General features: G+C 37.9%; 1 protein-coding gene and 1 non-coding gene across 2 annotated transcripts in view; one reads left to right on the top strand and one right to left on the bottom strand.

Moving 5' to 3' along the window:
* ARFIP1 (ADP ribosylation factor interacting protein 1) overlaps positions 1-27,320 on the bottom strand; it is an 83,595-nt gene that overhangs the window by 12,253 nt on the left and 44,022 nt on the right. The window contains 6 exon segments of the mRNA XM_043513146.1: positions 214-388; positions 5,257-5,414; positions 11,370-11,591; positions 23,579-23,691; positions 25,881-25,939; positions 25,941-25,974. Of these exon segments, the coding sequence (XP_043369081.1) occupies positions 214-388; positions 5,257-5,414; positions 11,370-11,591; positions 23,579-23,691; positions 25,881-25,939; positions 25,941-25,974 (761 nt within the window).
* Positions 10,612-10,723, top strand: LOC119855331. Its single transcript, XR_005292833.1, has one exon. It is a non-coding gene; the product is annotated as a U5 spliceosomal RNA (small nuclear RNA).

Here is a 27,320-nt window from a genome sequence, read left to right as displayed (position 1 = left end):
GGAACTTGAGGTCTCTAACTCCATGAAGGCATGCTCCAATAGCACAATAAGAATCCAGAAACCAATCTAGTTTACTTCTCTTTCTTGTATTACATTTTGAAGCAGACTGTATTTCAAGCAAATGTGCTGTTATATCAGATATTGATCTCTGGAGACAGAAACTAGCAGAAAGCAACTCCACTACACAGTGTAGGAGGTGAAGTTATAGCTTACCTTGTTTTCCTCCAAAAATTTCAATTTGATAGATACATCATTGCGCATTTTGTCATATTTTTCTTTATGCACTTGGAATAGCTGCTGTGACTGTTCAATCTTTGGCAGAGTGTTTGCATCACGGGGACCAAGATTAAGTTCTTCTAGGTCTGTGCGATAGGCATCATATTCAACCCTAGAAGGAAAAAAGTTGAAATTAGCCACAAAATGTCTCAAAACTTGCACACCAAAACCAGATTAGAAAGAAAGCTGGACCAAATATACAAGTGCATGTAATGCTCATAAAAGGTATTAGAATGACAATGCTTTGTTTATGCATCAAAGCATGTGTAACATACGTGATAGGCATGTTCCCTCATCAGTACAACTCAACCACGTTATAAGGGTATGTCTTCACTGCAGAGTTAACTTGGGTGATCAGCACCTGCACATGCAAGTTAGCCTAGAACAGATGTGAGCAGCCACACTGAAAAGCCACATCCCAGTGTCCTCATTGGTGCCACACTCATCCGTAAGTGTTGATGGGGTTTCAGGGGCATATCCCATGGGCATTCAGGGGCATATTCTTTGTACTATAGTAAGCTGAACTGCTGTATGAAAAGGGAATCGGAAAAAAAAAAGTCTCTCCTTTTGGGCACAAAGGGATAATTGTGGGAAGGCACTGGAGGACTATCAGCACTTAAGTGATTTAGTCTGTATCCTCACTGCAAAAATGGCAGGTTACCAACCCAAATGAAAACAGCATCTGGGTTTTAGCCTACAGCTCCAGACAAGCTAGCTAGCCTATGTGAAAGATTCAAATTCTGGGGCAAGGGCTGTATATATGGATGGGAGGAGGGTTAGAGGCAACACCTGAATAAAAGCTTGCATTACAATCTGCAGTGAAGACATACACTGAAGGACTACTAGACATGACAGGGTAATTCAATCTGTCTGTTCATAAAATCTTTGATCTCTGTCTGCAAATTCAAATTAGTGCCAATGTAGATTCTTTTGAGATGAGGGTTCCAGGGAATGGACTGAAATAATCAACTCATTTTACCCTTACCCACAACCAGCACAAGATGGATTTTAAGTTATACTTGTACGCAAGAGGCTGTGTCCTGATACCAATTCCATGAGCCATCCAGTCTTCAGATACGATTTATTCTAAGAACACTGAGCTAGAAAGAGTGCCTTTACTATACTAAAACATTCTTTATAAACCTGATCTAAAAGAAATCTAAACTCTCAAATTAAAAACACCCTTGACATGTCTTCTCAGATTAGATCATGCCAATTATAACAGTCTCTGTAGAAATCTAGATAAACCAATCACAGGTCTGCCATGTGTTTTATGCAAATTAATGTAATCAGAGTAGCCAGCAAGCCTATCCTCGTTTTCATGATCCTAAAATATTGGTCAAAGTTATTTCCACCTTTTAGTAAAAAGTATTAGGAAAGAGTACTCTCAATAAGCAATGCACTTTTCAGTTATCAGTCTCAAAAGGTAAGACTCATTCCCAGTTGAGAGATGGAGAAACTGAGGTACATTAAAGTTAAATGAATCACCCCCAGTTTCACAGCAAGATAATGCCAGATCTGAAAACTGAACTCTGGTCTCCCAATTCCCATTGTCATGTTCACCAGCCTAATGAACTCCCTGGACTCCAATTAGCAAGGTATGTATGATGTTTTATTTTAGTAAGAAAAGCTTTTGTACAGTTGGATGGTGCTGAAGAATGGAGTAGACTTGAAGGACTCGTTTAGACAGGGAAGACATTGTGAAATAAGCCAGGGTGTGAATTTACAGTGCATTAGCTATTCCACAATAACTCTCTGTGTGGGCACACACTTATTCCACACTAAGAGTGGCTTTCTGTGGTTTAGCTTAAACCACTCTGGAAGCAAAAGTCACAGCAAAAGTCACCTACTTCAATTTTGCTTGAGAAAACAGAATTGTTAAGTACTGTGAACTGGAACCAGGAAGAATTTTGCCACCAACAAACCTGGCTTTTCAGTTTGGTGGTGGCAAAAATGCCCCAAGAGGAAAGTTTACATTTTCACGGTGAAAATAAAATTTTACATCATCCAAAGTGTGCTTGCCAATCCACATTACAAAAAAATGATATGGTCCCTATTCCAAAGATCTTACAACTTAGTTTAAGACATGAAACAACAAAGCCAGTAATAATACAGGTCTGCTGGGAGGAAATCAGATTGGATAGTTATTAAAATGCCGATGCACAACAAGGAGAAGCATAGAGATAATTTTGATTCATTTTTGAAGGCATCATGTTAGAAAGGAATTTGTTCTCATTTACATCCTTCAGGGTATAATGGACCAACTTGGAGATGTTTGTGGGAAGAATGGACATGGAGGCAGTATCACTGTCCGAATGGACAGGGCAGGAAACAGTGAGATAAGAAAGGCCAGATAAGTAGGGTGGGGCAGAGGTAAGCAGGGGCTTCCAGGCAACAAGAAGTTTTAAAACTTATTACATAGAAACAAGTACCAGTGGAGGTATTTCAAGAGGAAAGGAGGATTTTGTCAGAATGACTGTCAAGTAAAATCATCTTAGTGGCTGTTCTTATGCATTTTGTATGGATGAGAGGGAGTAATGTATATTGAGAACACTGGAGATGCACTGATGGCACTCCAACTGCAGAAGGTTTTATTTATTTCATTTGGGGGGGGGGGAGAGAAATCAGTCAAAAAGAAAATACTCAAAATTTTGAGTGATACACAATCCAAAGTAGAGACTTCGTGTTACCCCTCTCTCTTTGCATCCCTTCACTGTCTCTCTCTTCTTTATCATATTAAGCACAAGCTGCTTGTCTTTATTTTCAAGGCCCTTCATGACCTATCAATTCATTCAATACTGAAAGGCCAACCCTGCGTCTGATCAGGCCATGCCCATTGCCCACTTATTACATTTTCAAATAAGCATGTTCATGCTTTCTTCCATGCTTCCCTCACACTTGGGAGAAGCGCCCCATAAACATCTGCAAAGCCATCCTCCTTCAAACTCTCCTTTACCACAAGGCCTATTAAAAAAAGTAACAGCTAGGCTGCTGCTATGCAGAAACCACTGCCTATCATTCTGACCAATACTGTCTTATTGTTTCCTTGTACTCCCCATCTCTGTGTGTATCCATCTGTTGTCTGGTCTTATACTTCAATTGTAAGGTCCTTAGGGCAAGGACAGTCTTTCTGTTCCGTGTTTGTACAGCACCTGGTACAATGGGGTCCTAGTCCATGACTGGGGCTCTGAGGCTGTATAGATAATGAAAGCAGACTTTAGAGAAATCTTTCTGGAGAGCTGTGAAATTTTTTGTACCACACTCCAAGGTGAATGAGTAGCACTGCTCACAATGGAGCAGTGAAAGAGTATACGGGAAGGCAGAGGAGAATATGGTAGAACAGACAGTCCAAGAGATTTAATAAAACTGAGCAGCAGGAATCATTCCTTCACCCTTGTTTGCACATGAATGCATATATCACTAAGAGATCACGGATTTATATTTCGTAACATGACTGACTGTGTAATGAAGAAAATCTGTTACTAAAAATAAGATTACTATATAAATTTCTACAATTCAAGTTTTGCAATGGGAAGAGCTATTGATTCATAATAAGATTGATTGGAAAAAAACCCCACAACACGTTATTTTATTCTCCTGCTAGAAAGAATGTTTGGCATACGTATTTAAAAACTTTTCATATAAGTGGACTCAAAATTGTTTTCAGATTCGAAGGTATATAGTATTTGGGGCTTACTCCTTCTCCTATTGAAATCAATGGCAAAATTATCATAGAAGCAAGCTCAGGCTCCCAAGGAAGGTTAAACTCTAGTACAGTGTTACTCAGACTAAGGCTTGCGAGCCACAATTGTCTCTTTCATGCATCTCCTGTGGCTCTTTGCAGCACATGATATTAAAACATGGTGATTTAATTCTTATCCAGTTAGGATCTTTTATTATGTTATTAACCAACTGTCGTTGATAAAATAATAATACTTAATCAGTCAAACACACACACACACACACGTGCACACACACTCTTCTGAGTTATGTTGAGTCCTGAACCACTGAGGTCTGAGTATCACTGCTCTAGTGTATGAACATTAACCACTGAACATTAGTACACTAATGCTAGTCTTTTGTGAACTGCACTACATCATCCCATGCATGTACAGCATAAGAAAATAACTGGCGTAATCTTTTGAAGTCATTTATTTAGCATTCTATTCAAAGTAAACTGTTAACAGATTAAAAACAGGGGACTGAATGGTTTAGGTATTCAGTCAAGAGGTTAGAAGCCTGTCACCTCCAGATTGTCAGTTTGAATCCAGCCCAATTCAAACGAGATCTAAAAGTTACTACCCGATATCAGTTAGACATCTTACATGAAATTAATTTAGTTTGTACATGACACCATATAAACTAGGCATCGATTACTGGTCTCAGTCCAGTTCATAGCAGATAGGTATCCATACTATTAAGCCCCATAAATTCAGCTGGCACCTAGTCAGCAGACTCCAGAGATTGGTCAGTGACTGAATGGACCACTATTCAAGGTTAATCTATACTAACAGGAAGCAGATGAGAAAGCTATACCACCAAGCTATACCTTTACTATGGATAAGGGTCTCCAAGGTGGGTAATCAGTTATCTAAAGAATACACTAAAGGGCACTGGAAGAACATTTTATTTCTCATTCAGAAACATTGCTTCATATATGACTAATTGTAACCATCCAGAATTTCTACTATTATTCTACTTGTGGGGAAAAATAATAATAATAATAATAATAATAGTAAAATCTTTACCCTATAGGAAACACTAAGGAAAACTTTAATGGAAAAATTTTCTTTAAGTTTAAATTTCAAACATCAATTCGAAGTATTATACAAGTGTAAAGACTGAATGTAGTCAAGATTTAAAATATGAAAGTTGTGTTATATTTACAACCTTTTCAACACTGTTTACCAGTTCAGACACAAGGACTCAACCGGAAGTCTGTATGTTAAATGAAAATAACTGATGACACAAAATATCTACCTGGCACTTTCATACTGTTTCACAGTCATTAACGTATCTTCAATTGTTTTATTCACCAGTGTGTTCACACTGGCAATAAAAAAGTTAATAGCACCAAGAAGGGTCTCTCCATTTTTAGCTAGAAGTTTCTGAGTCTCTGCATTGTATCCAAATTCCTCCTATAACAAAGAACAAAAAAAAATAAAAATACTGTGGTTTATAAATTAAATCATGTCCTTTATGCAGATACTCATTAACACTGAAAATAAACAAACACACACACTTATTATTAGGAAAACACAGATATGATAGGTTTCAGAGTAGCAGCCGTGTTAGTCTGTATTCGCAAAAAGGAGTACTTGTGGCACCTTAGAGACTAACATTTATTTGAGCATAAGCTTTCGTGAGCTACAGCTCACTTCATCGGATGCAAGTAAGCTGTAGTTCACGAAAGCTTATGCTCAAATAAATGTTAGTCTCTAAGGTGCCACAAGTACTCCTTTTCTTTTTACAGATATGATACACCATGTTGTATGTAATTTCATCACTGCTGTTTGAGTGTGTGTATATTTAAATAGACATAAGTGATTACAATATTCTAGGCAACAAATTAAGCCGATTTCAGAGTCGCAGCCGTGTTAGTCTGTAGCCGCAAAAAGAAAAGGAGGACTTGTGGCACCTTAGAGACTAACAAATTTATTTGAGCATAAGCTTTCGTGAGCTACAACTCACTTCATCGGATGCATTCAGTGGAAAATACAGTGGGGAGATTTATATACACAGAGAACATGAAACAATGGGTGTTACCATACACACTGTAATGAGAGTGATCAGATAAGGTGAGCTATTACCAGCAAGGGGGCGGGGGAAGAAAAAGAGAAAAAACCTTTTGTAGCGATAATCAAGGTGGGCCATTTCCAGCAGTTGACAAGAACGTCTGAGGAACAGTGGGGAGGAGAGGGGGGAGAAGAGATTAACTTTGTGTAATGACACATCAACTCACAATCTTTATTCAAGCCTAAGTTAATTGTATCCAGTTTGCAAATTAATTCCAATTCAGCAGTCTCTTGTTGGAGTCTGGTTTTGAAGTTTTTTTGTTGAAGAATTGCCACTTTTAGGTCTGTAATTGATTGACCAAAGAGACTGAAGTGTTCTCCGACTGGTTTTTGAATGTTATAATCCTTGACATCTGATTTGTGTCCATTTATTCTTTTACGTAGAGACTGTCCAGATTGGCCAATGTACATGGCAGAGGGGCATTGCTGGCACATGATGGCATATATCACACTGGTAGATGTGCAGTGAATGAGCCTCTGATAGTGTGGCTGATGTGATTAGGCCCTGTGATGGTGCCCCCGGAATAGATATGTGGACAGAGTTGGCAACGGGTTTTGTTGCAAGGATAGGTTCCTGGGTTAGTGGTTCTGTTGTGTGGTGTGTGGTTGCTGGTGAGTATTTGCTTCAGTTTGGGGGGCTGTCTGCAAGCAAGGACTGGCCTGTATCCCAAGATCTGTGAGAGTGATGGATCGTCCTTCAGGATAGGTTGTAGATCCTTGATGATGCGTTGGAGAGGTTTTAGTTGGGGTCTGAAGGTGATGGCTAGTGGTGTTCTGTTATTTTCTTTGTTGGGCCTATCCTGTAGTAGGTGACTACTGGGTATTCTTCTGGCTCTGTCAATCTGTTTCTTCACTTCAGCAGGTGGGTATTGTAGTTGTAAGAACGCTTGACAGATCTTGTAGGTGTTTGTCTCTGTCTGTGGGGTTGGAGCAAATGCGATTGTATCGTAGAGCTGGGCTGTAGACAATGGATTGTGTGGTGTGGTCTGGATGAAAGCTGGAGGCATGTAGGTAGGCATAGCGGTCAGTAGGTTTCCGATATAGGGTGGTGTTTATGTGACCATTGCTTATTAGCACTGTAGTGTCCAGGAAGTGGATCTCTTGTGTGGACTGGTTCAGGCTGAGGTTGACGATGGGATGGAAATTGTTGAAATCCTGGTGGAATTCCTCAAGGGCTTCTTTTCCATAGGTCCAGATGATGATGTCATCAATGTAGCGCAAGTGGAGTAGGGGCATTAGGGGACAAGAGCTGAGGAAGCGCTGTTCTAAGTCAGCCATAAAAACATTGGCATACTGTGGGGCCATGCGGGTACCCATCGCAGTGCCACTAAATAATTATGGGTGAGGACAAAGTCACAAAGTTCAGCCACCAGGTTTGCCGTGACATTATCGGGGATACTGTTCCTGACGGCTTGTAGTCCATCTTTGTGTGGAATGTTGGTGTAGAGGGCTTCTACATCCATAGCGACTAGGATGGTGTTTTCAGGAAGATCACTGATGGATTGTAGTTTCCTCAGGAAGTCAGTGGTGTCTCAAAGACACCAGGGAGTGCTGGTAGCGTAGGGCCTGAGGAGGGAGTCTACATAGCCAGACAATCCTACTGTCAGGATACCAATGCCTGAGATGATGTGTCCAGGATTTCCAGGTTTATGGATCTTGGGTAGCAGATAGAATACCCCTAGTTGGGGTTCCACGGGTGTGTTATAATGCTTTTTCAGGGAGTTTCTTGAGCAAATGGTGTAGTTTCTTTTGGTAACCCTCAGAAAGTAATGGCTTGTAGAAAGTGGTGCTGGAGAGCTGCCTAGAGCCTCTTGTTCATATTCCGACCTACTCATGACGACAACAGCACCTCCTTTATCAGCCTTTATGTTTATGATGTCAGAGTTGTTTCTGAAGCTGTGGGTGGCATTGTGTTCTGCACGGCTGAGGTTATGGGGCAAGTGATGCTGCTTTTACACAATTTCAGCCCATGCATGGCGCCGGAAGCACTCTATGTAGAAGTCCAGTCTGTTGTTTCGACCTTTGTTTGGACCTGGAGTCCACCCAGAATCCTTCTTTTTGTAATCTTGATAAGCTGAGAGTGTCCGAACTATCCCTTTGTTTTAGACCTTTACAAGCAACTGTTTAAGTTTCTCCCATGAAACCCCACTGATTTCAGTAGAATCTGTCCCAACAGAATTGATGGCACCTATTCTTGATACCAGTTCTATTGTGAAGACAGTTATGGATCTTGGCTAACCACAAAAAAAATTACCCTTATTACCACTTCAAAGAACACTGCCTAAAATCTTCAGATCATCATTTTGTAATTATTTAGGATTAGTCTAAATTCAGTAAAAAGAAAAGGAGTACTTGTGGCACCTTAGAGAGTGAACTGTAGCTCATGAAAGCTTATGCTCAAATAAATTTGTAACTCTACGGTGCCACAAGTACTCCTTTTCTTTTTGCAAATACAGACTAATATGGCTGCTACTCAAAGCTCTAAATTCAGTGTCTCCCTTAAAGGCAACTGTAACATCATGAATTACACAAGCAAAATAGGAGTAGTTAACTAAATTCACAGGGGATAAACAGTATTAATTAATGAACAAGGGTTATTATATCCTGGAACACCACGATCTGACATTTATTTTAATATGTCATAAGTGACTGAGACAGCAGAATGTACTTCCTGATGGGTGGTGAGAAAAAGGAATAATACAGATTAGCTACAAATGTTAAGGGGGCATGATTAAGATGGAAGTTATTGCCAAAGAGAACTGAAATCAAGTTTAAGTATGACAAAAGGCAGGGACCAATTTATCAATAGCAAAAGATTTCAAAGTCAGATTGCTATGATTATTCTTCCAATGCAAGGCTCTCACACACCAGACTCATTGATATATTTTTGTTTTCCATATGGCATCTTCATATTCTGCATAACCCTGAGCTTTCATTTACCAAAGTAAATTTCTAGCCACATGGTTGTAAAGATATGAACCTAGTGTAACCAACTGATAGCGTAAATACTACAGTGTAAACGCTAATGCCAAATCAGGGCTCTTAAAACGTTAACATTAACTGTTTCACATCTGATAATTCTAGTGGATGTGAGTAGGGAGTGAAGCCTGGAGGAAAGAAGATGCAGAGGAAACAATACGAAAAGAAATAACCAAGAGGGAGAGAAACAGAGACAAAGATTGGGAAGAAAAAGAACCTAAAATATCGTAGTGAGGCTAAAAGGGGTCATATTATTCTGGTTCACATATAATAAAGCACTGAATAAATAAAAGTTTAGTTATTACACAAGGGCCATATTTTACCCATGTCCTTTGTGGGTACCTCCTATAAACATCAATGGGAAAGCCTCTCTGGATTGAGGATAGTCATATTTATATCCTGACAGATTATAATTAGAAATGGAATTCAGCTCTCTCAACATAACCAGTGTGACACCGCTGTTCAAAATAAAAAGGCCTTGAAACCAGGGAATAAATATAGGAGAAATCCTTGAATCCAAAGGATAAACACAGTAGAGAGCTCAAGATGAAAGCTACCACCCACTGATTTTATAAAAGGTAAGAACTCAGTTTATTAGAGCAATGTCATGTCAAAATCTTGATTTTTTCACCGAGTAGCAATTGTTTTGCAGCTCAAATGTGGATGTCAGATTATCAACTGTGAATGTTAACATTCTTTTTAAACTTGTTTTGCTCAAGGTCTTAAAAGTGTTTCCAAACACATAGGTCTACTGATAAAAACAGCCCCATCTTAATCAGGCAGCACTACCGTGAAGTTCAATTAAAACCAGGGTAAGTAAGAGTACTTTTGATACATTAGTGGAAACCTTTATTTGATTTTTATTAACAGAATCCTCTTCAACAATCTACAGAACAAGAAATGAGTGGTTGAAAACAATGAATTCCAAGACTGATACAAGAAACTGGTGGAACCTGAAGAAATGTTGTTCCAGTTGCTACAGTTACAAGCCATGAGGGGAAGAACACATATTAATAGGAGTACTGTGTCAGCATCAGAATTAGTACAAGTTTCAGAAGTCATGTCCAACTCCAGTGCACTATGCACTATGTTCATTTCAAGTTTATCACAAACCGCATGCCCCAGTCTTGCATCAACAGTAAATAGATTGATAACATTTACTGTATCTTTTAGCAGGACAATTCTAGTTTCGCTCAGTTGCTGAAAATGCCAGTCACCAATTTCCATTTGCCAAAAGCAACATATAAAGTTTAGCCTGTGAAAAATGATAGTCTGGAGTGACAAGTAGCAAACAGCTGAAATTATTCAGTGTAACATATTAAAAAGAAAATTAGGTAGGAATATAGAGATAATGAAAAAGGGGAAGGAGGTAAGAGTGAGTTATTCTGAGCTTTACAGCCTCTGAAGATAATTTGTGAAGTTGACAATAAACTACATTTTTGGGACCATCAGGTACCAGAATACTGTACAGTCAGATACATTGGACTTGGATTCAAGGCGGGGTGGCAGGGGGAACTGCTATGCTATGGAAGTGGACTGCTTCCCTCCCCCAGTTCTGTTCATACTCTGGTTTCTCTCAGATCGTATGGATCTTTCGCCTTTTACTAAAGATTTCTGTGAAGAGAATATTTATGTGTTCTACCCAGATCAGTTCATCTTTTTTGTACATGATACCTGGCTTCCCCTTCTTACAAGATGTAGAATTGTACAGTCAGTTACAGCAATATTGCCTGAATAGTATATGATATAACTCTGAACTGAAGAATTATCCCAACCCCCGATGTAATATTTCTAAGTGATCACCTCTAAATTTTCTTGCTCGGAGAGTCTAAATACTGTAAAATTATACTATACAGGTTGCAAGGCTCTGATCAAAATGGTGCTCCATGAAACAACAGAACTCAACATTTTAATCCGCTAAAGAAAAATGATTAATCCACATTGTTACCTCACCTCTTTTGCATGACCCCCACTCTATTCCCAAACATATACACCACAGGCTTGTATTTTACAGGAAATGATGATCTAGAACAATTTTAATGACATTTCATTAGTGACAAATGAGTAGTAAAATTGTTTACTATACAGAGTAAACTTGTACGTTAGTAGTCTTTTAGTTCAAACTCCAATTAAAGCCAGACATTAAAAACTACTGGATGACCTTACTGTAATTTCAATGATTTCCTTCAGAGTCTCAAATGCTATTATATAGCAGCTACCTTCCTAAACATTGAAGAGTATCTACTGTGTAACATGCATAAGCCAGTGAAGTTCATCCTCAAATTTATATTTTATTTTCTAATACTATTAAAGTCTTACATGGAGTTCCAATGATTTCAAACTCAGGTCTGCAAATGCATCTCCAAGTTGCCTTTGAGTATTCACCATCTGGTAGAGTTGCATGGACAAAGTCTGTGCCAGTCTTAAGATATTTTCATACTTTTTTTTGTTATCTCTTAGTATGTCTATTTGGGCTTCCAGTTCTAGGTCTACTGTTCTTGAGCCTCGGCCCAGCTTTTCAGAGATGATCTGACGAGTACACTGCAAATTCATAACAAATAGTTTAAAATTATTATAAAAGCAAAAAAAAATTCTATATTCAAGACACTACAGCAAACACCATTTCTTGGCTTCAAGGAGTACATAATTATAAGCAATTCTTTCACAATCACCTCTCCCAATTTAAGTTTGCACAACAAACTGAAGAAAAATGTTGAGCTCTTTAGAAGTTTTTCAGGACTCAGCAAGAACATTTGTTGGACAAGTCTCAACTCCTACTAACTTAAATATTTGTATTAACAAATCAAGAGCAGAACTAATTACAATTCTCAAATGAGAGATTTCAGATCTTCATTTTTTAGATTTGGTGAATCTCGTTAAGTAAAAGCAATTATTATTTAGTTCAATACATTCAAGTCATTTATTAAAGACTGCATAAACCAGAAGGTTACTGATTCTAAATAACTATTATAATATTCATTCCATCTTCATCTACCCAACCATCTAATTCCACAGGCATTACCCACCTAATTCCAAAGTTAGGCCTAATGGATATAGAGCATCTGCAAATGTAAGTTTCTATATTTCAAGTTTAGAATCTTACTATTTCAGGAAACACAATTGCTTCTTCCCATACTGTGGAGGCATTTTTAAGAAACTGGAAATTTTTGCTGAGGAATGTATAGGAAGATAGTCTTAAGACTAAATTTGTGCTCGTCTGATCATAAAAAAAAAGTGTGTTGATTATCTTAAACTTTAGGATTTAAAAAGTAAAGTTTACTATACCCTGCCACAGGAGTAAACTCCTAAATTGACTTGCAATTCATTGGTGTAGTGAGCAGCATATTCAGCATTTAGAAAGATAAGATACTTAGGTGTAAAACTACAAGCTTTAAAGAGGAAGGGAATCTGTGGCCCAAAAGAGAGGTGGACAGAGGTTGAGATAGAATGCAGTTACACAAGTGGAAGAATGACATTGTGTGAAGAGAGTCCTGATGGAACTGAGATGATCAAGGTCACAACTACAGTGTTGGGAGGGTAGGACCTGATTACAACAGTTTAGTCTTACAGTGTAAATGAAACCAGACCCTGTTTCCAAAACATGTTACAGTATTGGACTTTGCAGGGCTATAGCAGGATTTGGTAACGTGGCTTGATCCATTCTATACTTCAAGATCAGTGTTTTGACAGTGTCCCCCAACCTCATAGATTCTCTCTCAAAGACTGATATACTCAGGAGTTCCCTTTCTTGTACATTTTGGAATACCTTTGTTGTGCCAATAAAACATTTTAAAATTGAATTGACAATATAGAGGACACCCAAGAATGTAAAACTATAGCAAGATAGTGGGAGAGCTGGCAAGTACAAGACGAGACCAATGGGGTAAAGGTGGAGTCAGTCCACAGCACGTTATTAAAAAATGACCAACCAGGCACATAACTTTCAGTTGGAATCAGAGATACAAAGGTAAGAGAACGAATGCAATTCAGTACCATTTCTGAGAAAGCACAAGAGAAACAGTGCACATTGAGGAGTATGGCATTACCACAAAATGTCCCTAAAAGCAATTGCAGTAGATGAGACAGAATGTGAGTAGAGTATGAGTAAGTGTTGCATTAGAAGCATAGTATAGGTAAACGTAAGTTCTGGCTATTTTCTAGAGATGGTGATAAGCAAACTTACAAAGAAGCAACAAGTAAGAGGAAACCTGAGCAAGGGATGACAAAATGTTTGGGAGCAAGAGGTAAGGAGACATGTCAGACATGACAAAATGATTTTTATTTTAAATCAAAGAGGACTTTGAAGCATTCAGCTTCAGAAACATAGTGTAGGGGGAAAAACAAATCTAAGAATCAACATTCACAAATGGGTGAGAAAAGGAATTAGACAGGCATGCATGCAAAATGCAAACAGTGCAACAAAGAAATGCAAGGCCTAGTTGCCCAAATGAAACAACATCATGAGAAGTGTTCCTTCTCAGGAGGAAGTTGCGTTGAAGATGATGAAGGGAACATGTAGGATCTTCAGGTTGGTAAACTTTTTTATTTCATACTTTTTTCTTAAGGACTGCCTGTCTTCCTTCTGGACTATTCTTGAATTCTCATGTTTGAGCCAAAAATATAGTTGTTACTCTATGGTACTATCATTTTAGATGCAGTTGTGATAAAAGATAAATAGCTGAAATAGGCAGATCTTCCTTTTACAATTTCACCTTTAAAAGTAGCACTGAGTGTCAGGGAATGCAATGAGTAATACTAAATGAGCAGTGTGGTAATAATAATAATTAAATAACTGCATTGATTTATTTTGTTTAGGAGAATCCATCCTCAACGTACAGGATTCTGAAAATTATCCACCTTCAAGATCACCATCATTTTCTATAGCTTCAGAGTTATCTGTCAATGATAGTGTTTCAGTCAAATCATGCATGTCACAGAGCCACAGTATATCACCTGTAGCAAAAAGAAAAAAAGATCTCCATCATTCAGAAACAACCATAGATAAGTTTGTGATAAGAACCAGCAGATTACAAAAAGAGGTAATTGATTAAAAAGTTGCCCAGTTTGTTTATCCAACACACACTCCTTTCTGTATGATTGAGAGCCCACACTTCATTAACATGGTTCAGTCATTAAGACCAGGATACAGAACAGAGCAGATGTCGCAGGCAAATTGCTGGATAAAGTGTATGAAAGAGAAATTGAGCAGTGTGAAAAAGGTCTAGAGGGTAAAACTGTTAACCTGAGTCTTGATGGGTGGAGCAATGTTCACAATGATCCTGTTGTATGTGCTTGTGTGACAACAGAAGAAGGAAATATCTTCCTTACAGAAACAATTGATACATCAGGAAATGCACACACAGCAGAATACAAGAAGTAGCAGTAAAAGCTATAACAAATCGTGAAAAAAAAATCAAAAATGTCCAGTACACAGCTTGGTCACAGACAATGTTGCAAATGTATCCAAGATGGGAAGAAATTATTTAGAAGAGAGTCCCAAGCTAATAACATAAAGTTGCAGTGCTCATTTGATGCACCTCCTAGCCAAAGACTTCACTGTTCCAGAAATAAAGGCTAATGTTATTGAAATACCTCCGTAACAACCACTTTGAAGCAGCTGCTCTGAAAAAAGTGGGAGGAACCAAGCTAACTCTCCCACAAGTTGTGTGATGGAACTTAGTAGTGTACTGTTTTGAGCACTATATCAAGAACTGGCCTTATCTGATGACAGTTTGTGAACAAAATTGTGAAAAAAAATTGCACTGTCACAGCCAAAGTTCTCAACATTGGTCTTAAGAGAAATGTTGAACACATGCTGAGTACCCTGAAGCCTATTTCTGTAGCCTTGAACAAAATGCAGGGAAATAGATGTTCTATTGCTGACGCTGTTGAAATTTGGAAGGAACTGAGTGTGATTTTAAAAAGAGAAATATGCAGTGACAGAGTTAAATTACAACCATTATCTCCAGCTCATTTTCTTGCCAATATTCTCAATACTTGGTACCAGGGTCAAACCTTAACTGCTGAAGAAAAGGAGTTGGCTATGACATGGACCTCCAGCAATCATCCCTCCATAATGCCAACTATAATAAACTTCAGAGCTAAGGGTGAACCATTCAAGAAATATATTTGCTCATTATGTTTTAAAGAAAGTTACACCAGTGAACTGGTGGAAGTCACTTAAGCGCTTTGATTCAGAGACTGTTGAAGTGATAATCTCACTTTTAAACAGCAGTAACTTCTTCTGCTGGTGTAGAAAGAATATTTTCTTCTTTTGGACTAATTCATTCCAAATTGAGAAATCGTTTGGGACCTGAAAAAGCAGGAAAGCTTGTTTTTCTTTTCCAGATTATGAACAAACAGGAAAATGAAGGTGCAAAAGCCAATATTTTAAGTTTCTCATGTTGACCTGGCTGACATAATCAATTTATTTTTTTTGTTTTTTTTTTAAAAAAATATTTCATTTAACTATTTTAGTTTAAATCAATTTTAACAAAAAACAAACCTGATTTTGAAAAACTTGAACGTTTAAATTAAAAAATGCATATGCGTGTTTTGTTAAAATATTATAGGTTCACCGTTGAAGAAAAATATCCAGAATACATAACGTTGTTGTTTTAGTTAAATAAAACAATTTAAATGTCTGTCTGGTGATGTTCTCTTCCGAATACAACATGGCAAGAAAATCCTCTAAATATTAATGATTATCCTGTTGAATTGGAGATAGTTCACCTCCCAATGATTTCATAAATATCTGCTTCAATTACCTTTGGTAAATGAAATAACCAAATAATCATTCATTTTCTGATAGCTGAAAAACTAATCAGAAAAGTTTTCAAAATCAATCACTTAAAAATGTATAGTGTGTACCTTCTAAAAATAAAACCAACATCTATCTCTGAGTTGTGAAGAATATGTATTAAGGTTATAACAACCAACAAGAATGCACTTTTATGTAGAAATCCATGATTAAATAGAGACTTCCTGACTAGTGATTTAAATCAAGTCCACCCAGGCAGAATCACACATGTTATATCTTCTGAGGCCAGGGCAAGATTCTGTAACATAGCCTGTTTTGAAATTGTCTATACGTGCAAAATTATGCTCTACTGTGCTACCACGGCACTATCAGTTTGTGAAAGGATACCCTGACATGAAAAAGCTGACTACGTAAATAGCCTCCTCCCTGTTCGTGCCACTGTTTCTCTGGGTACCAGCATTTGGACTTGATACAAGTCTCCCATGTAAAGAGGATGTTGTGATAACTAATGCTATATCTACACTACAGCCTAAGTTGGAATAATTTATGGTGCTCGGGTGTGAAAAAACAACCTCCCTGAGCGATATAATTTATACCGACATAAGTGCTCATGTGCATAACACAATGTTGGTGGGAGAAGCTCTCTCCCATCGGCATAGAGTGTCTCACCAGACGAGCTGCAGCTGCGCAGCTAAATTGGTACAGGTGCAGCACTGTACATATAGACATAGCCTAACACGTTGGGGAATTCTTGGTTCTTGACCAATCTGCTCAAAGGACAGAGTTGACGGCACTGACTGATGGAAAAGAGTAAATCTTCTCTTGATCTCTTATCTATAGATCCTTCCTAAGGTCTTGTCTACATCCACCCAGGAAGGGGAATAAGTACGTTTATACCAGACATACTTTTATACATCCACACTAAGAATTGTATGGATATCAGGATAGACTGACTTAAATCAACGTGATTTAAATCACCAGCTTTAATACTGATTTAAATCAGCAAGCAGGAAACCTTTTTAAATAATCAATTTTAATCATGTTTTGCATTTGTATTTCTTAGTTATTTTCTTAAAGAAAAGTTGCTGCTCAATAAAACATGTTGAATTGCAACTAAATATAGCTTTTTACACAATTTGGAGCGTGTTTTTGCTAAAGCAAGGATATGCTGTTAAACACATTTATTTAAACAATTATATAGCTTAACTTCGATTTATTCACATTCTTAATTTTACATGGTTAGAAAATGGTGAACGCTGCATTTGTTAATTACTAGATTAATTTTTTTTTACTTGTGATGTGTGTCAAGCTGTACGTAGATGGAAATTTAAATGCAATTAAAATGCACGGAATAGTTTCATTTAATAAAACATTACATGCTATCTTAAATGTGCTGGATAAGAAAAAAATTATTCAAACATTTTGCATTTAAAACTAACTGATTTAAACCAACAAAGGGTGTATTAACTTTAGTTAATGAAACACTAATTTGCTTATAGTCACCCCGTGCTTCAAGATTTTAGAACTAAGCAGATTTCTTCTCATACCTAGCTTTTATCCACAGATTGGAAGAAAACAAGCTTTCCTGCTTTTTCAACTCCCCGTTGGTTTCTTAACTTTGAATAAACTAGCCATTGAAATGAACTAGTTGAATAAACTGAAATGAAGAAAATATTCTTTCTGCACATGCAGAAGAAGCTACTGTTGTCAGAAGCTGGTTTAGCATTTAAACTTTGGCTCCAGATGCTCAGCTAGCGACTTACATCAGTTTAGTGGTATGACCATTTAAAACTTGACAAATATTTTCTGCTTATTTTTTATATTTTAAATTTTAATTATTATAAATTTAGGCCTTAATATAAGTAGTCAATTCCAAATTTTAATTGGGTTTATTTTTTTATAAATATTTAATTTTAAAAAATCTGATTTTAAAATAATTGATTTTTATCCACCTGGCCTAGTATACCTCTACAGTTAAAATTTCAGTCCTAATCAAAATAGTAATATCAGTACAAAAACTGCATATAAACCAGACCTAAGAACTGAGAATTTATTTTTTCTCCAGGTATAGAAAGGTAGAAGGGAGGATGGAATAGACTTAAATAAAAGGTGATTTAAAAATCACTAGTTTTAAGCTTTGTTTAAAAAAAATTAAACACTTTCCTAAGAAAAAGTTAAAGGCATATGGGTAAAGCAGAATATAGTTACCCAAAAATGAAATTTGGCCAGTACGTTCACACTTGCATGAAGTTCTGCTGATAAAGAGGGGGATGCTGCTGTGACTTCGCCCCTTTATCATATGAATTTCAAGACTAGAACTGGCCTATTTCAAAAGTCAATGCTTGCTGCTAACATCAAAGAAAACTGGACCACTGAACTGATACAGACTCCCAGCCTGCTACCTAGATGCTGAGTTTAAGAAGTAAACCTTAAGAAAGCAATATTCTCTTGCAGGTGTGGACAACACTGTTCCCATTTCAGACTAGCTAACTCCCAAATGGTTTCTCAAATTTTAAATTAAGCTCAAGTCCATCTCCTGCATCATTATACCATCATCAATGCCCTCCCCTTCCTATTTACCTTGATTGTTTAATCTTTATACTTCTCAAAGCTATAGTCTCCTTTTCCTCCACATCTCCCGTATCCGCAAATCTTTCTTTCACCACCTATGCCACCGTGCCTGTAAATACTACGGCATCAACTCAATCTTTGCTGCAACTGCATACGTGAATTCATCTTCTCCCTCACATATGCAACTCCCTTCTTTAAGGCCTCCCTCAGCCCCAGCTCTTCAGATTCCTGCATGTGCAGAATGCTTCCTCCCCATATCTTCTCACATGTACAAACAGAACCACATCATCACAATCACTAATACTCCACCTACTCTCCACTCATGTCAAGATTCAATTCAAAACTGCCCTGCTTGTTTCTAGAATGTGTTTTTCAGATCTGACCTATCCAGTTTCAGACTTCTCACCAGTCCAGAGCTGGGCAGCAAAAACAAGTTTAAGGACACAGCCTGAACTGGTTACTTTAGTCCTTGTTAGAGTTTACTTTAGTTTCTATTACCAATACAGGGTCTTCCAGGTAATGGACAAGAGAATCTAGCCCTGGGTAAATCCACTTTCCACTGCTTTGGTGGGTGTCGGCTCTGCTAAACCCAATCTTCTACTGGCATAATTTTGAGCTGCTCCTCCCCTGTCCCACACCCAAGCGGAGCTTCGGTCAGGTGGGAATCTCCCAGTATCAGAATGAATGGACTTGCAAGGTTCAGGGTATGACCCCTACAGTAGTTGGGAGAATTGGCAGACACCATCAAGGACGCCTGGAAACAGAAAGCAAGCTAAAGACAAAGTGGCTCAGTGGTTTGAGCATTAGCTCAGTGGTTTGAGCATTGGCCTGTTAAACCCAGGGTTGAGAGTTCAATCCTTGAGGGGGCCATTTAGGGATCTGGAGTAAAAATTGGGGAATTGGTCCTGCTTTGAGCAGGGGGTTGGACTAGATGACCTCCTGAGGGTCCCTTCCAACCCTGATATTCTATGAATGACAAGTTGTGTGCATATTATTATTTCTATGAGTGGTAGTGTAGATAAATCTCTGCATTAAGCATCTTCGCATAATTGTGTATCATTTTCATATGACTTTGTATTATGCCTCTTCATATAACCTCTATTTTCATACAACTTTGTATCAAGTCCTTTGATACAGGAACTTTGTATCAAACCCTTATATAGAAACTTTGTATTGAGCCGTGGTATAATGTTATAGCCCCTAAATATAGTTAAGGTAGAAGAAAAATTCTTTTCGCTAGGAGTAGAATAAGTTTCCCTCCCTTTTAATCAATTGCCCTGTCGAATCAATTGCCTTGTTGAATGAATGAGGTGTGAGTGAGTAAGGAGTAGAAGGCAAGCACCTCCAGACAGCTGCAACAGTTGGACAGGGGATGGAAACCAGATCCAAGAACAATAAAACTTGTCAAGTGGGCTCATAAAAGAAGATCAGACATATTGACGGCCTTAAGAGTCAGAAGCGAGCACCTTCTTTTGAAAACACCCTCTTTGAAAATAAATGTGGCAACATTAAGACAACCCCAGAAGGAAGCGCCACAAAGGACCAGCTGACCCAGACACAGATTTTGCATCTGGTACAGATTTGCATGAGAGGGAAGCTGCTATAAATGTGAGTTATCTTGTAGAGGACCCCGGGTCTTGTCTTGTCAACATCAGAGCATTGATCTGGATCGACAGAAGCCTGGCTCCACCCCTCCCACATCCAACGCACCTGGCCAGTGAAGTTAAGGGGAGCAACTAGTTGGTAACAACAACAAGACTGAGTGTACGTGTGTGTGTGTGTGTGTGTGTGCAAGTGTAATTAATATATATATACATCTATCTCATATGCATAAGATAGGTTGATTGATACATTTATTACCAATAAATGTGGCACTTTGCCTTATCCCCCCGAAAAGATCCTGTGCAGTACTTTAAGTACAACAGTAGTAAGAATAATCAACATGGACACTGAAGTCCCAAGGGACTGTGAAGCTCGAAGAGCCCAACAGTGGTAAATGGAAAAATTCTGAAGGAAGTATCATTAGATAGAGATGGCCTACAGGCTTCGCAATTTCAGGCTAAATCCTGATGGAAAGTGGGAGAAAGGCTCACAGACTGTAGTAGTCCGATTTGAGAAGACTGATTTAAGAATTTATATTCAGATTACACAATAATTCATTTCAAAGCAAGAATTATTTGTAAATGGTAATTAGGTAGAATAGCCTGGAGAAAGAAGAGGTCAGAGCCTGAAATCTATTAGATCTCTGTTAGAGGATATAAATTCCATCAAGGTGTGTAACAGTAAGGGTTTGCTAATTCATTTGACATTAAAGGGGGTTATTAGATGATGTAACTCCTGTTTTACAAATGTGTTCAGAGCCACATTGTGGGAATTGCATACCTAGACAGGCAGCCACAGAACAATTCTGTGCAGTGTTAGTTGAAAATATGCCTGCCTTGGGCCTAGGGTATAAATAGTACCCTGCCCTCTGCAGTAACTGTCACCAATTTCTCCATCACCAGAAGCCTGAAAGTATTTGGGCATCCAACTAGGGGCTGCAGATTTTGGTGTGGCTATGTAGATTCCATACATTCACAGATCAGCAGTTACACAAGGTAAGTGACCTTGTCTCCTTCACATACGTGCCCTCACAGACCAACAGTGCAAGAAATTAGCCAGCAGTGACCTCTGTGAAGTGGACCAAGGAAACACACTAACCGCACACAGCAAAGCACTATCCTCCCAAATTAATAAACCGTTACTGGTGCAGAACAGAAATACAGGGGTTCATAAATGTAACCACCAACCACTATAGATGCCAGACAGACTTCAAATGAGGGCATGTTATGCAAGTATGCCCTGAATTATCCCATTCTTTTGGTGGAAAAAGCCCAAAAATGTTCTAGGATAGGTACTTCAGAGACATCATACATGACGTGGATTCACAAACTAACTCATCTGGCAGCTTTAGGCAATAATGTTTAACCTTTGGATTTTAAGGCAAAAACGCATCCTACTCCATGTTCCAAAAAGATTAGTGCTGTCACACTGAGCAATAATGAATATGGGTTTTGGTTTTGCTTTGTTCTCTGTTTTTGTACGTTAAACATGCAGCCTGACCTCTCTGAGTTGGCTATGTGGCTTTGGAAAGAGCTTGGCAGAGAAATAATGTTTCAAATGAATATCTGAAATTTTGCCAAGGTTTTGCATGTGCCTCAGCCACCTTTTCTTTTTAGAAGACTGATTTAAGTGAACGAGCACTCAGTCTATCATCTTGGCCAAAGTTGCAGACACCAGAAGGAGTCTTTTAGTAAGAGGTGGAACAGAGAGCAAGATCAAAGAACCTTCTATAAAAGTTTGTGGAGTACCAGTTCAAATCCCAAGGGTCAGCAGGCTATCTGACTGGAGGGTACAGAGAGCTTCCAAGGACTTCACAAGGGGAGACAAAATATTAGTTCCCTCTCAAAGGAAACATGGTAGGAAGAAATAGCAGCTGGACAGACCTTTGCAATTTAAATTAAATGAAATCGGAAATTCCTGAACCAAGGGAACTGAGCAAGAAAAAAAAAAAAGATGCAAGCATCTGTCCTGAACAAATCTTTTGAACTAGTTACAATTAGCATCACATTTGCTACTGAAAAATTTCCTCATTTGTTTTCACTCCTATCAAAGAGGAAGTCAGTATACAGATCTCAGAGCACAAGCGATTAGAACTGATTGGCATTTTTTGATGGGAGAAACCATTTAATCAAAATTCCCTATCAGCTGAAACCAAAAAATTTTGTGGAAACTTACCTTCCCAATGAAAATTTTGACAATACTGGTTTTTGAGGTCCAGGATGGAATTTCTCGTTGAAATAAGAGCACGCCCACTACCGCAAAATAGCCAATAGCCTGGTATGAAGGACTCTCACCAGAGACATCAGACATTGAGGTTCAAGTCCTTGTTAAGACTGATTCAGAGCATGGATTTGAACCTGCATCACCCACATCCTGAGAGACTGGAGAGTCCAGTGGTTAGAATCAGGTTGGGGGGGGGGGAGTTGTGAAAGACATCAAAGGATTTTAGTTTCATCCCAGTGCAAAATAGGGAAATTTTTGAAATCTCAAGAAGTTTTGCAGGACAGGAAAACAGTTTCCTGTCCAGCTCAACTAGAGACCCCGGTAGTCAAATGATGGGAGGGTGGTGTCTTGGTATCTTTGATGAGTTCTTAGATTTGTGGGCATTCTCCTCTCCACAGGCTGCAGGAGTGGTGAAGAGCCTGACATGGACCAATATACATATAATCCCAATTCCTTCTCTCCAGCTCTCAGTCAGCCAAGTTTCAGGGAGAGTAAGGAGCTGCTGCTCTGAATTGGGCTAAATTTAGAGCTCTTGGCTGTGGTGTGTTTACTGTCACAAGTGCACAAGTATATCCTTATATCAAGGACCTGAAAAATGGGAGGATGGGGGAGCAGTTTGCAGTTGTCACTATCAAAATAAGCAAGCTTTATCCCCACCATTTTATTACGTATGCAGTTGTTTCTGCACTATTCCATCAAGTTCAGGTTACTGGGTGCATTTGAACACAAAGAAATGCCATGGAAATATGAAAAAAATACCAGAGCAAAAAATCTCAAAGAAATCACCTTGATACCAGGATGTAACCTCAAATCCAAAAACTGAAAAAAAAATCCAGCAGGGATAAAAGGTCAGAAAATTAATGACAATGAATTAAAAGATGTTTAGATAATCTGTGATAAAAACAACAGTATTTCACATTTTTATTGTGGCTAATGCTACCCAGTGACAAATCATATAAAACTTAAGATTCACACATTCGTTTTGAAGTTCACTAAACTTGTTTTAGCTCAAGTAAGTTTGTTTGTGGGAAAAATATTATTGACTCGCTATTTTGTCATGTAAATAAGATTTAAAAACCATCATTGCATCATAAAAATTAAGAGATCTATACATAATCTTGCACATATGTAGGTTCTGACAGAAGATTTTGGAATTCTAACCTAGATTAAAAAAACTGAGGGAAAACAACAAGTCAGTAAGAGGCCTAGTTTACCAAGTCATATCTACATCAGTTCATAATATGTTTCTCCAGAACAATGACAGATTTTTAGCTACGTTGTATGCTGCAATATGATACGTTTAGAAATTTTAATTTACATTCACAATAGACTGGAAACAGCAATACAAATTTACACGTGTAAACTTGCAAACCTTGTAAGTGTTTAGGCTCCATTTTCTCACAAGCTCCAATTTTTCCATTGCTGGATTCTTTACTTCATCTGCTAGAAGAACTGGCCCACTTTTCTGCTGCATTCTTATACCACCTGAACAAGTAAGACAGAAAATCTTTCGGGCCCGTTTTTTTTTTTTTTTTTTAAAGTCAAGCATATAACTGCAAATCCAAAGAGTCACAGAACAGCACTTGTGCATGGAAAAGAAAATTATGAATCTAACTAGATTTTATGTGATCTGTGCTAGGTAAATGGACATGAAAGACTAGCACAAAACTGCTTTTTGAAAAAAATTGGGCCTACAAGTGCATACAATAAAGGGAAGCATATCTATACTGATTTTAAAATCAATCCAGAATATTTGTGTAAGTGAATAATTTAGGCAAACACTAAATTGAGTAAGGAAGTATGAAAGTTACATGGGTGTTTCTGTATAGAATTTTTACTACCTTCAACAAGTAATTCAGATATTTGTTTAGTTATTTAAAGTGTTTTTAAAACAGCATTTAGGCAATCTTTAACAGTCCAACATTCTGTTGGAATTAGCCAACCTAAAAATCTTGTACACACAAGTCATTGTTAGTAAATTACAGAAGTATACGAAGTACAATCAAATTGCTGCCCCCAAGTACAGCCAACTTAAGATGTACAGAATTGTCAACAATATTTGTTACATAAGAGTAAAACATTCACATTTTTTCTAGATCATGCTGCTGTTAATTTTAATTAAACATGTTGAGGCCAAACAGGAGAATCATAACTCTCCTGTAAATGTAAAAAGGTTAGTGTACTTCATAGTTTTATTCGGTCCTCATTCACAAAGATAGTGGAACTCATTAGTCCTCATTCAAAATTAGCAGTAAGAAAGTATAGCAGGAGGAGAAACAAAAAGGGTCACCATCAGTATATTATAATCAATCCCCATTTTTTGCAGGTACCAGTTAGTACGGAATGTTATTCAAATTGCACGTTTTGATTTTGAACTGAAAAGCTGACTCCCAATATCAAATTAAAAAAATGTTGCTGCCATTTCATTGGCAGCACTCTACATTGCCACATATGCACTGACCACCCAAGTTATGCCAAGGGCTCTTTAGTATTGTATAAATGAAAAAAAAAAATTCATGAAGAGCAAGGTAGTTTGCTAGTACATGGATGAATTCCCAGAGTTACATACACTCCATGTGGCTCCTCATGCTATGTTAGTGTACTACAGTAGCATATACAGAGCCTTGCTGTCTTCACTTCTAAAGAGAACAGCAAAATAAAATGCCTGTCATCAAATGCAAGACAGAGTCAGTATGGAAATGTTCTTCTTCAAGTTCCTAAGCAGGTATTATACACATGGCAGAGTTAAAAACCTAAGCTATTTAAAAAAAGGATACTTGACAGTGGCCCCTGTCCCTCTTTAGGTAGAAAAAAAAAGCAAGTTATATAAGGAGAAAGTTTAGTCATTAGGCTTTCCAGTAGCATTCCAAGCTGAAAAACTGAATTATTAGCAGAAGACCGATTGGCATATGAAGGTACAATTATTCAGAAGGCCCATTTAAACTGGAGAGAGAAAAAGAGAGAAAAACTATCCCTGAACTTGCCACATCTCGTATAATACAGAACACTCTGTATATAACCCTAACCTTGCCAGGTTATTTGTAAACAAGGGTTTGTAAAAACTGTATACTTCTGCATATCTCTCCAGACATTCCTTTATAGCACTGAGCACCAACATGTGATTTACACCTTAAAATCATAATTTTTATACCAAGTAATTATCCTCAGCATCCCTCTGAGGTAGTATAGTATTCTCCCCATTTTAAAGAGGGGGAAACAGACACAAAGAGGTTAAGTAACTTAACCAAAGCCACAGAGTCAGTCGGGACAAAGTCCAGTTTGGGTGTTATGAACTCCAATCTCATACTTGGAGTATTAGAACATGTCCTTGTTTTGACTGGCAGAGAGGAAAAAAGTTGCCTGCTTTAGTTCTAACAATTAGACCTAGAGTACTTTTTAAATGTCATTTGTTTTTATTTATTGTTGATAAAAAGTAAAGAGCTGTACAGATTATACTTGATGCTTTGGAGCAGGAAAAGTTGTTCAGAATGAAAAGCACAGGTTACTTTGCAAACTGCAGAAGCCCTGAAGTGACAGAACCACCAAAAAGCAGGATTACATATCCACCTAGTTTAAAAAAAATAGTAGTAAAATTATTACAGACAGTAGAAGTTAGTGTAACAAAGGTGTTAGTGGAACTAACAAAGGTATTATCCAGTCAGTGTTGTGAATACCTGTGGGAATAATTAAATCACTCCCTTGTCCAGCCAGTCTGCTAGCTGCTGCATTGCTAGGAGATAACGGATGATGGGGGTGATGCTGAGGAACCTGAAAAGGGGACACATTTAACCATGAAAACCCACCATCTTCTTTCCTCAGAAAATGTGTACTTTTATGTACAGAGGTAACTTTTAGTTGGGAGATATACATGCAACATCAACACAAAACTAGAATAGTGTATGGAATAGTTCTTGGGATTTCTGGTAGTGATGTATTAGAAAGGAGTAGTTGTTAATATGAAATCTTCAAAGTTACACCTGACTTAATCATGTGTTTTCTTTTTAAAAGAAATTGGCAGTATGACGAAGTAATCAACCAAAATACAAAATGCCAGACATAGGAGGCAGGAAAGAAAACAAATAAAATGACTTTCATACTGTTCAATATGGCTGCTTTTCAGCTGAAATCTGATTTTTCTTATCTATGTAAAAGTCACTCTACCATTACCACGTAATACTCCTAACCTTGAGGGTTGATACTTGGACTCAATTCCAATTTCAGATAAGCAGATGCAGGAACAGATGAAGTGCAGTAGCTGTATGTCTAAAATATGCAGCAGCAAGAATGCCTGATATTGAGATCAGGATTGAGCCATTAGGTTGTTAAAATGTTAGCCTGTGTGGTTCTCTGTCTAGAAGAAAAAGGCCTACTAAAAACATTATATTAAAAATATTGAGTTACGGGCATTGTTGTGTTAACAGTAAGAGTGCTGTGCTCGCAAAGCTATTATACATATTTTAACAAGTCATACAGCTCATGCTTTACACTCTTCCACATCAAGGAAAACGTAATAAAATAGTCAATTTAACTGTACAAAGGCAACCATGGGTTTCAGAGTAGCAGCCGTGTTAGTCTGTATTCTCAAAAAGAAAAGGAGTACTTGTGGCACCTTAGAGACTAACAAATTTATTAGAGCATAAGCTTTCGTGAGCTACAGCTCACTTCATCCGATGCATGAGCTGTAGCTCACGAAAGCTTATGCTCTAATAAATTTGTTAGTCTCTAAGGTGCCACAAGTACTCCTTTTCTTTTTGAAAGGCAACCATGAAAATTTCACCCCATTTTCCCAGGACAAAACCCTTTTTCTGATGGGTGACTAAAGTCAGTAATAATTTCCCCGCCCCCCCCAACGATCATCATGGTATTGCAATTGTATTGCAAGTCAATTTTGTGCAAGAGCATGTTAATTTTCATAACATTTTTCAAGGCTGCATAAAGATCTAATGGGTCAATGTGCCCTTAGACATTATGTACACTTTAATAGCTTCTACAAGTTTTACTTTATTAATTCAGTAACATCCCAAAAAAGCTCTTTAAATAACTGAAGCAAGACTCAGCATACGTTTCTTATATATGTCCCTGTAGCATTGAGAATTTGTCTCCCTCATTATTCC

The sequence above is a fragment of the Dermochelys coriacea genome, chromosome 4, assembly GCF_009764565.3.
Source record: "Dermochelys coriacea isolate rDerCor1 chromosome 4, rDerCor1.pri.v4, whole genome shotgun sequence".
Classification (NCBI taxonomy): domain Eukaryota; kingdom Metazoa; phylum Chordata; order Testudines; family Dermochelyidae; genus Dermochelys; species Dermochelys coriacea.
The sequence above is the reverse complement of the archived record's forward strand: the minus strand, read 5'-3'. Positions and strand labels throughout refer to the sequence as shown.